The sequence below is a fragment of the Charadrius vociferus genome, unplaced genomic scaffold, assembly GCF_000708025.1.
Source record: "Charadrius vociferus isolate BGI_N301 unplaced genomic scaffold, ASM70802v2 scaffold19, whole genome shotgun sequence".
In the NCBI taxonomy this organism is placed as follows: Eukaryota; Metazoa; Chordata; class Aves; order Charadriiformes; family Charadriidae; genus Charadrius; species Charadrius vociferus.
Window position 1 is genome coordinate 506,110 of NW_009650173.1, and position 16,174 is coordinate 522,283.

The following is a 16,174-nucleotide window of genomic DNA, read 5'->3' on the forward strand; positions in this document are numbered from 1 at the left end:
ATATGTACACGAAGTGACCTGCCCTCTCAATAGAACTGTTACTGACCTTTCATTCTCTACAGCACACAGGTCACCAGATTTGGTCCCCTGGTTGCACAAAGCATCTGACTTGTCTGAAGCTGTTCTGCATTTAAAGCCTGGTCCACGTTTCATGGGGTTAGCCAGATAACGTTTCCATAGGCACTGACTGCAATCCTCGGGCTAGCCTTACTGAAATTACACCTATAGTCATTGTCCTGTTGGCCTAAAGCACTCGCAGTTTATCCGCCACTATCACATGGGGGGCCTCATCCCGATTGGTGTACACACTTGGGAGGCCTCATCCCAACTCTTGCACACACTACTGCATCACAGCTGCTACTGTTTTGTACTGAAGATGAAACAGTTTTATGGGTTACTCCATTTGATTAAAGTTACCTTATGTCCTTAATGCTTGGCTTGCTGACATTAGTCACGTTAGGGAGCTAAGAACAGGTGTCAGAAATATTAGTGTTTCTTTTATATCTGTCTCAATTCTCAGGGAACTTTTAGCCTTTTAGGAAAGTGACGGTTACCTGAGGGCATGGAACTTTTTTGCTGGTAGGAATTTTGCTTCAGCCCTGGCCAGACACAATCCTTGGCCTGGAGTTAGCAAATACAGGAAGAGACAGAATTATTTTAATGCCGCTTAATATTTGCTCATACAGGGGACTCTTCACTTGCCCAACATGAGCTGGGTTTCATCTGCTTTGTACAGACAGAATCGGAAAAGAAAGTATCATGAGATGGCAATTTGCCCTGGCAGGCCCTGCCGGAGCAGGGGGTTTGGACTAGGTGATCTCCGGAGGTGCCTTCCCGCCTCAACGGTTCTGGGATTCTGGGAAATAGTTTTCCATAAGCACAAGACTGCAAACGGCTGGAGAACAACAAAGTTGGAGGGACAGGAAGAATCGTAAAAAGCAATGTTTGTCTGATTAACAAAAAAAATTAATCAGCATTAATTTTTAGAAGTTTGAAGAGCACCAAGGAAATCAAAGAGAAAGATCAAACCTGCCACAGTTCTTCTAGGTGTTGTTTTTTTCCCTCTTAGTGACTATAACTACAGAGTTATATCAGGTAGGACTTCTAAGATTACAATATTCCTTCACATTAGTTATGTGCAGTTATGAATGGAGTCTACAGTGGGCAGCTTTTACTTTAGTTGAAAACAAGCTACATAGGGTATTAAAATATATATATTTAGAAGCCATAAATGGGCATTCTGCCGCAAACAGTCGATCCATAACTATTCAGCGTGGCTCCTGTTGAAAGTGGGAAATGAGGTACTTCACAGTAGTAACCATGTACATAACACATCTGGCAGAATAGGATTCAGCTCACTTGACAGTTCATCTTTAAATTTGCTTTGAGTGCTCAAGAAGGTCCCAATTCTCCCAGTCCATCGTTAGGCAAACACTTGCAATTACTCCTGTTACTTATCATATTGAATTAAAAAAATGTAATCTGGGAAAAAAGCAATCTGACTGCTTTGGAAATTCTTAAAAAAACCCCCAAATTCACAGTTACTAACAAGAAAGGGGTTAAACTTGATGAGAAGTTTAAATCAATCCAATAGGTAAAAGGACTTAGTGTCATGACTACATTGGACACGATTAAATAAAAACATGATTAGTCAGTCATTGTCATAATACTGTCTAGCAACACGACGTAATTATATGGGACTTATGTAATGCTGACATCTCACAACATTCTGAAGTCAGTTGGTACCCGCTATATGCCCACATTGTGAAAACACTGTGCAGGCACATTGTAACAAAGGAAACATTTTTATGACATTGTGCTGCACTAATGCAGTGGTATTTAATAATTTCTATTTGAACAATGGGAGATTTCCTCATGTGAACACATTTGAAGACAAATGAAAAATTTAAAGATTTGGTTATGTGTTAATAGAAAATAGAAGATTTGACTAAAACCCAAAACTGACCTGAAATTCACAGCTCTGACTTACCATCATTGGCATGATCTCCTTCGTACGTACGGAGTTCTGTCCCTGCCCTTTGGTGACAAACCTCCATTCTAAACTCAAACCAGCATGATCTATAGCAATTCTGGGTTTAATGTGGTAACCTATCTCAGTTTTCTCTGTTTTTTTATTTAAACTTGATGTTATTTTAACAAAACTCATGAGTGCATTAAGTGGTACTGCTATTTTTTCCTTCCAAAATTGATGCCATTAATGAGTCAGTCAATGTAGACCTCACAATGTTAAGGCTAATTTCAGAGTTCGAAAGCACTAAAAATAAACGCTGAGTGGAATATGAATGCTGAATAAATCCCTACATCTTTAACATAGCAAGAGCAACAAAGCTCCAATGTTCGCAATCAGTACAGTTTCCTGCTAAACAAATACAAACTTAATATTGTAGTAACATCTGAATGACTTAAATGCATTCATCAGCTTTTTCACTTGATTGCTCTAAGCCTTTCTGGACAGCCAGCTGAGCAGATAGGCTTGGCATAGCAGAGCTACCCCTGTTGAATTTGTTTAATCACACTTTAAAAGAAAAACAAAAAAAGGAAGGCAAATGATTCAAGAAATTTTTAGGCAACTATTTTTAAACCTATAAGGTTCTTTATGTTACAAAACCACATTAAAAAATGACCAATTTCTTTAAAGGCATATAATTGTTCTTCTACTGTAACATTCGGTGTCATTTCTCTATCTTCTAAATTGAATCAAAATTGAAAGAAGTTCTAGCTGTGATTGCCACTTAGTTGACACGTTAGTGGGTTTGAGAGCCGAAGAGGGCCGTTTCTTTACTTTGATCTTCCATATGCCACGAACTGTATACTTCCACCTGCTTACCTCTAAGTCCAATAATTTGTATCGTATTGAATTAGTTTCCAAAACTGTATCAGCTTTGATGACTTCAACAGTTACTGTCACTGCTTCTTATGATGGCTACTCATCTGCTTTGATAGGCACATGCACCATATTCCTAATTTGTATCCAGCTGGCTTTAGTTTCTACCCATTGGTTCTTGAAACAATGCTAAATTAAAGTACCTAGTATCCCATATTTTCTTTTGGGGAAAATACCTCTACTATGTAAATATAACCAGGTTTAGATTGAGCTCAACTCTTGCTAAGAGCTAGTCTGCTGATTTCAAACAAATTATCTGACAAACATAGCTCTTTTCTTGGCTTACAAATCAATGCAGATTTTTTTTTTCAGTTACTCATAAATATTCAATCAAGATTTTATGTGAACAAATAATTTCTGATATTCTCTCTTCTTCCTTATTGGACAAATGATGGTTAATGAACAAAAGGAAAAAAAACAACCCACCCTTATTCACAGAAACACACTGTGGATACAATCATTCCATAAACATTTCTGCAAATAACCCTACTCTGCAAGTGGTGAACAATGCCAGAGAGAAACTAAGCTGAAACTGAATTGCTGATCAGAATTTGAATGAATGCTGTGAAAGTACTATGGCTCCTGTAATTACAGAGGGAGTTAAATATGCTTTCATGGGGACTGAATTTGCTCTGTGAATTCTAAATGAGCCAGTGGATGACTTCAATTAATGGAATGACATAATAAAATTATCAATAAAACTAAAGAAATTATAAAGCGAATCTGCCATCTACTGTATTAACTACCTTCTCTAACAGTTAATCCCATACTGTCAAGAATTTGAGAAACAAAAATCTGATCTTCAGAACTTTAACCCTGATGAAGTAACAAATGACATAGTATAACATCAATCAAAAGAATGTTTAAATTGACAACAATCCGACAATTACTACATCAATCTCCAAGTGCTATACATGTGTTCCAATAACTATGTTGGTTTTATGGTGAATTTATATTGTAAGTGACAATTGGTTTTAAAAACTGCTGATTGAAATGCCAGTTTACAATGAGAAGAGACATCTTTAAAATATGGATAACTCTAGTAATTGCTACATAATATGCAACTGATCTATTTCAAATTAATGTGCTTACAAAATGTGAAATGCTTAAATAGTATTAGATTCTGAGACACTGCAGGTACCCAACACAGCTGTTTTATTTCTCCAAAGGCATTCATTAAAAACATTTTCAACTTAGCAAAGGAAAGCCCTGTCCTTCTTTGATTGCACTATGTATTTTTGAGATGAAAATCAACTGAACTATGCAAATTTTTACCCTATTCCATCTGTCAGAGAATGACTGTTAATAGAAAATAGGAAGTTAATTTCAGTTTTAAAAAATATTTCAACTCAACACTGAAGTAGCATATGGAGTATCAGGGTACTGTGAGTATGTGGCCTCAGGACAGCCACTTAATGCATTTTTGTTACGAGAAAAAAAATACATGGACACTTGTGAAGTACCACCAAAATGATTAAGATATAACTGAGCAGGATGGAGCACACTTTTCTCCAGTCACATCACGTCCAAGGCCAGAGACAGCTACCGCTTTCCTGTGCAGACAGCAGGTACGGCTTCTAGCAGTTCTCAACTGCTATGCTGTTGACAACAACGCTCTAGTACAGCCAGGACCTAAGAGGAGTCATTCTGTCCAGACATCAAAAGCTACCTCTAGGTGGAGTAAAGCCGGCTCCACCTCGGGGAGGGCAGAGTGTACCTATGTACCTATGGCCCCTTAATGAGCTCCCAAGGCTGGGTGTTCTGCGAGGCCCCGCTGGCTGTGAGCACCACGCAGTGTAGCACAGGCGTGCTGTCCCAAAGCCGGCACTTCTCTGTTGAAGAGATCATGAGGTGTTCACAGCCTTGGTAGCAACACGGCCGATGGCCTCAAGCCAGGGAATACCACTGCACTGATGCTGAGCTAGAAGCTACATTTCTTTCTGAAGATAGTTGGTCCTTCTGCGGTATTCCTTTACTGCTTTCAGTGGGTCTGGCACCCACGGTGAGGAAACACCACTCATCACTCCACACAAGTAGTGCTCATTTGCAAAGTGCTTGAGTGAGATCTCTGAGCGGAACAACTTTATGCTCCAAGATCAGGCTATTAGTCAACCATTGCAAAAGTCAGTAGTAGCTTCTAAAACACAACAGGCAGTATATTTCGGGGGGGTTTAGCTCCAAAGCCCTTTGGCACCAGCTCACTGGGTGTGTGTAATAGATGTTGTAAGCCTATACCCCTGAACTGAACCAAGTACGAAAGGCAGTGTTAGCTTTAATCCGCTTAGTGTTCAACGTGAAAAAGCACAGAATCTGAATCCAGAATTCAGTGCCAGGCTTATCATCTAGAAGCTCAGCAGTATTTCACCTTCATGTTTTCAAATATTTTGATGTTTTAACTTGTGGAAATCCTTTTGGCCAAAACTATCCATACAAAAAATTACATATTCTAACACAAGAAAAAAAAATGCCTGGAAATGTATGTGCATTTTTATTTCCCTAATGAGAACAGTTTTGAACTATTGTATAATATTCAGGCTAACAACTCTAATCTCTTCTAAATTAAAACACTACATGAGAGCTTGAAATGCTCTGATAATTTTAAATTCTTAGGCACTGCACTTCCTCACAACAGTTTGTTTCAATTACATTTTCAACAGAGTTTTTCTACTACAGATATTCTGGGCAAATTGCCTTAAAAACGTGAACTAGGGAAGAAGGTTCTTACAGTGACTATCACAAGTGGAGTAACCATGATTTTAATCTTATAAAATGCAAAGAAATCAAAAGAAGATGTTAACTTTAAATAGCCTGAAGCCCAACTCCTTTGATATTCCACTTGGCCTCTTTTCCTGCATCAGCCTCACCTATTTAACAAAATGCTGAATAGTTTCCAGTCAGACTACAGAGACAGCAGATATAAGTCCCTCTCCTCCTCTATCAATAACAAACATATCAACAGTGAACAAGATAACCAAGAAAGACTATAATGATGCCAAATTAGGATTTAGTCATACAGAAATGCAACAGAATTCAAGACGAAGAGGATAAGCCAAGGGCTGAGAGGCAAGTACAAAAGGTAACGATAACATGATACACAAAACAAAGTGGAAATAGTTCAAAGATTATTAAAAAAAATCTGGGAAGAACCTTCTGAAATGTACACGAATATTGACTAACCAATTTTTCTTAAAAAAACCCAAACACAACAAACCACCCTGCAACAGATCTATGAGCTGTCTAATACAACAGAGGTGCTAATTTATTAATCCTATTATTTCCGTGCACGAGCATTCTTTGTGGTCTCCAGTATACTTCTCTGTCTACTCCACAAGTTTGCTTACTAGTATTTTTTGCTGACATGGTGCATTATTCTTTTCTGCAGTAATGTGATGAAAGCTAAGTTTATCAAGTCTAGGTAAATTACATCAGAATTTTTGCCAGTTGAAGTTTCTATTATCTCTATGGAAATTCTGCTTTACTAGGCAAAAGCTTTCTAACTGAATGTCTTTGATAGCACTTTCTGAGTACCCTTCTGACATTACTTGTGATCAGCATTTGCAGCCTTTCCTCCCATTAAAGGTCAGCTTATGCTTCTGTATCTTTTCAGCACATCTTGTAATGTATGTAAAATTGCACCAGTACCTCTACTGCAAGATATTAAATAGTACAGCTATCTTAAAAGAACCTTTATCCATTCTCAGAGATTAGCATTTCCCTTTTATTTTGAAGAACGGATGACTGAACAGATAATGGTATATTACAAACAGTTGCTTTTATTCCTGTTGTGTTTTTTGGTTTGGGGTTTTATTTGCTTTTTCAAACACACGCCATCTGTGGCACTGGCCAAGTTACCTTTGACTCTTCTGCTGCATCTCCCTGCATAAAACAAGCAGTCATTTCTCAGTCAGAAAAATAATTATTGATTAGGTGCTATTAATTAAAAAATACCTTTGTCGTCTCAGAGCCTTCTTGGTTCCAAGCTTTCAAGTAATTCAAGTTCTTAATGTTCTTCCTTCTGGTCCTAAATATCCATAGCACTCAAAAGAATTGCATTACTTCCTGAATTCTTGCTTTTTCACTGCAATTCAGGTCCTGGAACCTCAATGTCAAGGTTACTACTTTAGCCAGATCACTGATTTCAGCTTATAGTTCTATAGTAATATTTTCCTTTTTCATTATTCATGCTCACCGTCAGCAGTGATCCTGTACAGTAGGCAAGAATATTGATTTCAAAAGCATCTAAGGCATTTCTAAGTCTTTTAATTCTAGGCCATCCTATTGAAACAAAGAAAAACATTCTTCGAAACAAAATCATTTCTCCAAGAGTACATAAATGCTATATGCTTCTAAATGAGAAAATCGATGTTACTCTTAGGAAAAAAATGATAGCTTTTCAACTGTTTCATTTCACAATGGTTGGAGTTTCAATTCCAAGTGATCAGTTCTCTCAATTCTCACAGGCATACACAATATTTTTACACTACATAGTTTCAAACACAAAAATAAATAAGCAGCAATATCCTTTCAGTTATTTCCAAATTGATGGATGTAGAAGATATGTCATCTGATCCAGAATAATGCAGTTCTACAGCTTTTTTTTCTTTGCTTTTGTTTTTAATCAGTGAAGTGGAACACACAAAAGACCTGTTCTATCCTAGGTATAAAACCTGAAGGAGGACCTCCTGTGCTCATTCTTTTAAATTCAAGTGTCTTTTACTCTCTGAACGGAGAATGAAGTTCATAGTGTCTGATACTTTCATTAAATGAAGAGACAGGTTAGTCTCTGGTCCTACAATCATAAAGACCTACAGTCAGCTGAAAAATAAGTCTACAAATCACTCAATAGTTTCGGCTCAGACAATGGCCGTAGTGATCAGATACATACCAGTAGTTTACAAGCAAAAATTCAACACCACTGATCTTCACCTGTGAATGAACAACTCTCTTCAGTTTAAGAGAATCTCTCCTGCCTGGCAATAGATACAGGATTTGAATGAGGTAAGCAATACAGAATACTGGGTAACTGGTCACATTATCTGTGTCAGCAGAAAGCCTCCTGAATCAAAACACAGCAAGTACAGAAATAATTTAATCATAGCAAATGGTTCAGTACAAAATTTGCACCAAAACTAGAAATCAGATTAACAGATTGTCTCTCTGAAACTTTGCACTGAAGTAAATAATGAGAATTTGGCCAAAATCAAACTTAAGGAAAAAGACTAAAAGAAGAATATAACCTATATTACAGTCTTCATCCACAACATGTCCCCAGGAAGAAAGCGTTGTACTGCCTGTGCTAGGCCAAGGAAGGACTGCTTGGTTTTGGAAGCCTTTGAAACATCCCTCTAGCTCCCTGACACACCTGTCATATATTCTAAAGAGGCTGCAGCTTTGAATAAGTGTTCGCTGGATTTAGCTTTTCAGGCGTACATCAAAAAACCTCTCTATTTTGAAAGGGATCGCAAAAAATCAACACCAGATTTTGCTTCCATTGCAAACAAGCTCACAGTTTCTATTAACTTTAGTGTGATCAAAATCAGGATTTATGCAGGGAAAGAAATTAATATAAATATAAATAGACATTAATTGCCATAGCAAGCTGGCCCTTTACAGAATATATTTAAAATAAAAATTAGAATTCATTAATGCTTATGACCATCCTTGCTAGGCAGTTTCACTAACTCTATAACTTTATCTTCTATTACTTGGACCTTTACTGAACCAAGCAACCTAGATTATAAAAAGAAAAAAAAGCTATTTTAGTTCCAGAAGCATTTACTGCGGAAACACCCGTTCCCAGAAAACATGTTGTATGTACGTAAAGTTAGTGTTTGACCCAGTGCTTAGATAATTTCACAAGACCTAGTGAAAAAGGCAGAGGAAACAATGCACCTGACTCTGTGCTCTGTCAGACACAGCCTCTGGCAGAAGGCGAGGAGAAGCACAGACCCCTCTGCAGGGACACTAGATCTGCAGCGGCTGCAGAGACAGACTGCGAGGAAAAAGGCTGCACCACTGGCCGGATCTCAGGCAGCCACATGACAAACCACACAGGGCTTACCGCAGCACCCAGCGCGGTCTGAACGGCTCGCCAAAGCCAGGGACTGATTGATGTCTGCTCTCCTGTAAGAATCAGGCCGACCAGCTGAGCTGCAACTCTTGAAGCAGCTGCTTCACCTTGTATGAACAACGACGTACTCACTGTGGCTGTACAAAGAGAGGAATGACGGCGCTCTCTACCGCACCGTGTGACTTTTCACTGCAGAGTATCTGGACCGAGACGTAACTGAATGTCTTGTACAGTTCATTTTCTGTATAGCACTCTGTATGTGTCTGCATACATAAAATAATTAACATAAACCAGGTAATTGCTAACTTCAGATCAATGTGTTAGCCGGTCCTTAGAAAGAAATGGTACTACACAGAGCAGATGTCGGATCAGACTGTCTTGTACACAGATGTTGAAAGTGTCTAACATTTACCTTGAAGACAAACATGAACATCAGCCCTGAGTTTGCATGTGACTGACAGCTGTTAAAACAGCTGCGGTGCTTCTTTTTATTGCTTCAAAAGGAAAATGTATATTGTAGACATCTCATCTTCAGGGCAGTGATTTTTCAAGTTTGAAGGGTGAATCATTGATCCACATCAGCAGGTTTTGTTCTGTTCTTCCTTACTCCCTCACCACCACTGAAACATGCTGGTATCAGCGGCTGCTAGATGTGGGACCTTCTGTTTAACTATTTTCTTGCACAGAGCCTCAGTTTGCAACACTTACGGATTTTACACACACGCTTCAGAACAGGGTCCTACTTCTAAATAACAAAAGACCTCTTGTTTTCTGAAATGTATGTATTTCAAAGTAGTTTCTTAGAATGCTGTATTTTTGGCCTAGAATAATTATGATTTGACTATAAGTTTAATTTTCAGCTGTAGGAGAGAATACATATTCATCCATAAGCCAAACTTGGGATCTGCGTCATCACAGCTATACACTGTCCTTGAACTTCAGAAACTCCTTTACCTAAAACTTTTCAGGACAGCAATATTGTGGTGCTCTGTTGGCAGCAGAATCAAGACTGTCAAGGAAAAGCAGCTGCACTATTCAGTATTTCCATTATTTATTATTTTAAAAGCAAATGGAAAGGTGTCAAGGAAGGCCTAACCTGTAGTAAAGGATACAATCACACGCTATCTATTAACTTCTCTTTCTAAAATGGTATATAATGCTTCTTGATCAGCATATTTCACACGCACAGAAAGCCACTCCTAAGGGGGCTGCTGTTTCTGCTTCCAAATTCCCTTAACACTCCATCTGACAAAGCACACGGTTCTTCTCCCAGCTTTCCTGGCACTGACGATTGTCTAATACAATGTGAATTTCATTAGGCAGAGGAATCGAAAGAAATTTTTTAGCACTGGAACAGACTTACTAAAATTAAGGCTCTATTACAACTCAATTTTGAAGTGTTTATATTTGTAATGTCTCAATAGCCTGAAGATCAAACTAACTTTGCTCTAGATGTCTAAATTATTCAGTTAAAGTAAACTGACAAATTTATTTTCCTTTTTTTTTTAATTATTTGCAAAGCTATTTTAATTATTTTGATAATTTTTTGCTGAACAATTCTGAATTGTTTCCTCTCCTAGGTTTTAGAAATTGGACTAATAACTATACAGTGTTTGTGATCAACCTTGTACTTTTTTACTGGAATATAAATGCCTTCTGTGATAACCATTTTTTCTCATATGTATTCTTGTCTACAAATGAACAAGTATCTGTGTATGAACAACCACCATGCTAAGAAATTACATTGAAGAAAAAGTAGTTTTTACGAAAATATCCATAAGTAACATTTTAAAAGTCGCACGCGTGAATCATACAAAGAGTTTTTAGAAGTCCATGGGAGTTCTTGTAACCACCGTTTCCAGTACTTCACACACTGTGCTCAGAATACAACATAAAGCTTTCAGGTCAGAGTCTCATACAGCGTAAACTGGTATAGCTCTACTTGTTGGCATGACTTCCTTTCATTGCCTTCAGCAGAGACGCAATAATTCATACCAGATAGGGCTGTAGTCATCGGTTTCTGAGGGTCAGTTCTGCAATCTCTTGCAAGAATATGAAAGGATATGAACAGGTGTCCCTTCTCACCTGCATTTCTTTTCTAGTAATTCTCCCAATCTAGTCTTCTGACCCTGGTCTTCAACTTGAATTCCTCAAAATCTAACTGGTTGGTATTGACTTTCACACCCCTGGATGAGCTTCATAGTTTAACCGCTTATAAATTGAGAAATATATGAGCCAGAAGCTATTGAACAAGGGAACACAGAACTGCCCATTATTCCCTCAATCACAAGCACTTTTCAAGCTAAATCTGTACTTTAAATATCACTTCATTGTCTGGTGGTACTTGTTTATTATACAATAGTTAAAGTCTCTAATAATGTGATGTTTCATTCTCAGGAAAGAATCTTCAAATTATCACTCGGGGGTAGTTTTAATGCAAGTGACACATTGTCATCAGTCTGCCTTCAAGATTACAGGCCTGGTTAAACAGCAGTCTTAAACAACACCAAACATCCAGGCTCAGGCAGTTCCCAGAATTAGGAAGAAAACAGTCAGGCTGGGCACATGTACTTACTGCAACTACAAGCAACCATCTTTTCCATTGAAAATGGGGGCACTGCTGGAAGTGGACCTTTTAAAGTCTAAACATATGACTGAATTGTAGCTGTGCTCCAACAAGTTCAAGAATTAAAACAGTACCTTCATCCTTTTCTGCATGAACGACTTTTTTAAAAAAACAGCAAAACCCAGCACAATCTCACATGAACTATACATTTTGTACTGTTTTGCCAATACTACTCTTCTGCCTTCCCTTCTTCCCTTTACATTTCTCTCCTTTCCCTTTCTCCCTTACTGCCAGGCCACCTCATCTCCCAATTTTCCTGTTTCCCTCTATCTTCACACTGAAGGGGGGCTGCTTCCTCACACTCCCCACCTGTTTCCAGAGTAGCCTCTTTGGCCAAGAACAACTGTGGGCTGTTGTGCTTTGCCTCTGAGCTGATCTCACGCAACTGAAGCACCATGATTTCTGTTTCACCACTGAACAGTGTAGTAGGAACCTATTTTAACTACTGTCAACTGTTTTACCATGTTGCATTTACTATGTGAGCTATTTTAATAGTTGCAGAAGTCAGTTTTGTTCAGCTGTTGTAAGAAGCCGCAGCCCTGCACAGCAGAAGAGGCTGGATATGACAGGCTAAGACATACACTAAAAGCCCCTTCCAAATGGTTGACCATCAGCAGATCAAAGGTACCAGAACCACCTTATGGCCTTACTTTGTGCACGTCTAATAGCTGCCCGGTACCCATGGTGACTACGAGAAGTAATAGCAGATGCTCAGGTGTGATAGTGATGTTCGTGCTGAGAAGTTTGGGGAGTTACGCCAACTTACTGCGTGTTGCTGTACAGATGGGAGTAGTAATGACAGTGTTGATTTTGGACAGATATGACTAAAGGCAGAAATGGAAGAACGTGATTCTTAGGAAGCAATACACTCCAGCAGCAGAATCAGAGGAGAATCAACAACTTAGAAAGTTATGCTGTTCAGATGCTGCCACTTAAAAAGACAAGGAAGTTCTTGACAGAATCTATAATTATCTGGGCAACATTTTGTAATGAAATCATTCTTACTAAAGGTAAAGTAATAGCGATTCTTCCCTTAAATTCATGAGAATGCATTGCAAGATTGCCACCCATTTTGTTTTTTTCACTGGCTGAACATGCAAGTTGCTCTACTCAGTGGATGGTATTATAACTCCTGAAGTGTCCAGGCTTCTGGTGACCAGGACAAAATACGGCTAACCTGGGAAGCACTCTCTGAAGACAGAAGGAAGGTACAAAACATACCTAATCGTGAATTCTAGTTTTTCAAGTGCCCTCTGCCTTTTCAGGCCAAGCCAAATACCCTGCTGTGAGAAATTCTTTCTCATTAGTAATATCAGAGGACTAAGGAAACAGACAGATTAGGTTCTCATTTTCCATTCCATCCTACTATTTAACCACATGTAAAATTTGCATCAGTTTCTCTATTTGTAGACCAGTACTACAAAATAAACACAGTTAATAAAGCGCTCTAAGATACTTGCAGGAATGAACTACGAATATGCTAATGTTAGTTATGGTAGACATATGGAGTGGATTGCTGAAAGGTCGGGGAATCTGAATCACAGACGTCTTACCATCACTAATTCTGATGTCTACTTAAAATGAAACTGAAGCACTGCAGGGAAAATTATTTCTTATCATTTCGTTGCAATATTTGAGGATATTTCCTCGCCATTTTCTACTGCTTTTAATTATGAAGCTACACATGATGTTCTTGATATTGTCTGCAAAATACGGGGCATGGATTTGTAACGTCAGGTATGCAGTCCCCTTTCTGTTGACTTCAGTGATTTCTTTCTTGTACAAAACACGCTAAAAGGAAACAGTAGCTGTATGGACAATTCTGAAACTATTACTTGATGTCACACACGCCATCTAAGCCATTCCCCATGCAAAAATATGAAAATCCAAAAACATCTGAAAGAGGTTAGTGAGGAGAAAAAAAGTTACCCAGTTTAGAAGAGAGGCTATAATGGTAACTAAGAACAGCAACTTAAACTGTGTATGAGGGAATGGCTCCTGGCAGCCAGATATATTAATGCACATCTAGATGCAATTGTGCAAAGCCCTCCATGGTGGCAGATCTAAAACCGTAAATGGCATAGCTGCAACAGTAAAACTTTGCACCAGAGCTAAGAATGGCATCACCAAAACCCTCAGTCAGACGAGCAGTCCTGAATCAGGGGAATAATCTTTTTGATCAATCTATTTTGATAAGAACTACCAAAAGGGCAAAATACAGCATTTCACCACTACTAGAATAAAATTAGCATCTCATCAACATCTATTGTGGTTATTGGCAAGTTCACTAAGATTAAAAGGAACATTTATTCAAATATTTCCAATATGCTAGAGGAACTGTGAATGGCTGCAGCTCTGCTTAAGGAAGAGATGCAGTATGTGCAATAGAAATCTCGTAGAAGTATGCCAAGTAATGATTGTTAGTGCTTTCCCTGTTAATAGTGTAATACCTAACATAGAGAAAGTCTACTCCTCTTTTAAAGAAAGTTCTCACTCACTACTGGGGTCTTGTTCATATATGGGCCTTTTGGGGGGGTGTTTTAACATTATTAGTTACAAAATTAAATAGATAGTAATGGCAAGGAGACACAACATTGTAATTATGAAAGGAGCAGAATCTTGTCAAAAAAAGTTTCCCTTGCCTCTCTTCCCTCTGCCATTTATTTGTTGCTATCTCATTTATACAGAACTTCAGTGGATATACAAAGGTAGTTCTTGATCTGGTGAATACTGAACTGTCTTAACTGAAGTGACTGTTGTTGTTGTTGTTTGTCTCTTAACTATAATTAAAATTTCTAATTGGAATTTACAACCGTGCCTGTAGTGTGTTGTTACCACAGATGATATGCCAGAAGAGAGTTATGGCGTCCTCCCAGAAGATGAAGAATAATGACTCTGGCTCACAGGTGAATCACACAGTTCCCTAGCGAACACTGAGGACTAGCTTAAAAACCTCCTGGAGGCAAACAGTGGTTACCACATAATTATGTGACAAATAAGCCACAGCCCATGCAGTGAGCAAGTCTGATGGATGAGATTTTCATATATGTTTGTCTTCATCATTCATACTTTACTCAAGCATGATGCCACTAGTGATCAATATTAAAGGCCCTCAGCAAAGGACGCCAGCGCAGAACACAGTGCAGTATGTGTAACTCGGTAAGGAAGTACAGAATCATATCTGCCTTTCACCAAACTCATGATTCCAGTTCACTATGAGATCCAGGTACAGAGGACAAGACTACCTTTTTTTGCTCTGTGTTTATTTCTGAGATATTAGAAGGATTCACTTGCTGTATAGTCAAATCACATAACTGACAATTCCATGGGTAAAACAACATTCCATAACTTAAGCGTAATAGCATCCTTTCAAGAAAGCAAATAGACAAGGTAATCAGAGAAAAAGATGATTCAAACTGGAGGGATTTTTCACTTTATCCAATCACTCCCACAAATACATCCATTTCCTTTATGTCATTTTTGCTTATGTTACTTTTCAGCGTTAGATTATCTTCACATCTGTCTTTGACAGGCATGTTCTAGCCCATGCAATGTTATTTTTACTATCAAGATTTGCCTAGAAACACTTTCACCTAGGCCCACACGCTTAGCCACTTGGGGAGATACAATGTCTTAACCCTCTTGTTTGCCACATTAAAAAATCTGGCTGTTGTGTAAGAAAATGAAAAGGTTTTGGTAATTGGAGTCTTTGGCACATACTACAGTAACAGGACAACAGCAGAGAAAGAAAAAAAGGAACTTTAGAAGAAGGGCTTTCACGAGAACAGGGTGACAATTTGACACAGCTGTATGGTGTGAAGAAGGTGGCTGTACATTTGTGAAAATGAGACAGTAAATATATCAAGTAACAAAGATGTTGCTTCGGGTAACGTGTAAATAAACTGTGAGCATACATATGTATGTATGTAAAATGTTTTAAAATGAATTGTTTCATCCATACGACATGCACAGCTAAAGATCAGAAATGAAAGCTCTTATTAACCAATATGGATCAGTGCTGACTCTCGTATTCCTTAAATTCTTTCAAAATGAATAAACAAACTCACTGTCAAAGCGCTAATATACCAGTGATTCTCAGTTTATGGCAGAAAAACATTCTAGCTTTCTATAGAAGAGCTACTAAACAGCTTACAGAGGTATTGTGGCAGGAAAACAATGACAGGTACAAGATGGTCCCTCCTACACAGTCTACTAAAAGCAGCTGCAATATAAGAGATCATTAGACAAACTAACCTGTGGTGTCATTCCATGGCAGATATACATGATTGGAATATTCTCCGTGTCTGGCCCTTGATCAAGGCACAAATCACTTTTCAGGGAATTCTGCAGCTAAAATAAACAAAAAGAAAAAGAAAAGTCTTACATGAGAAAAAGATGGTGTGATTACTTTATTTTCTTTGAAAAAAAAATCATACACAGTTGAGCAAGGAAATACGCAAAATTACAAATACTTGTTGCAGTGAAGATATTGAAGAGAAAGCACCTGGACTAAATTCTTCCTTGTAGATAATCTAACATTACTGATTTCAATAATATCGCGACAAGGTTTCAG

General features: G+C 38.2%; 1 protein-coding gene across 1 annotated transcript in view; it reads right to left on the reverse strand.

Annotated features, from left to right (window-relative positions):
* The window catches only part of GALNT18 (polypeptide N-acetylgalactosaminyltransferase 18), a 240,562-nt gene that overhangs the window by 31,324 nt on the left and 193,064 nt on the right, over positions 1–16,174 (reverse strand). Inside the window, exon 12 of the mRNA XM_009892647.1 lies at positions 15,856–15,951. Within this exon, the coding sequence (XP_009890949.1) occupies positions 15,856–15,951 (96 nt within the window). The remainder of the gene's footprint in view (positions 1–15,855; positions 15,952–16,174) is intronic.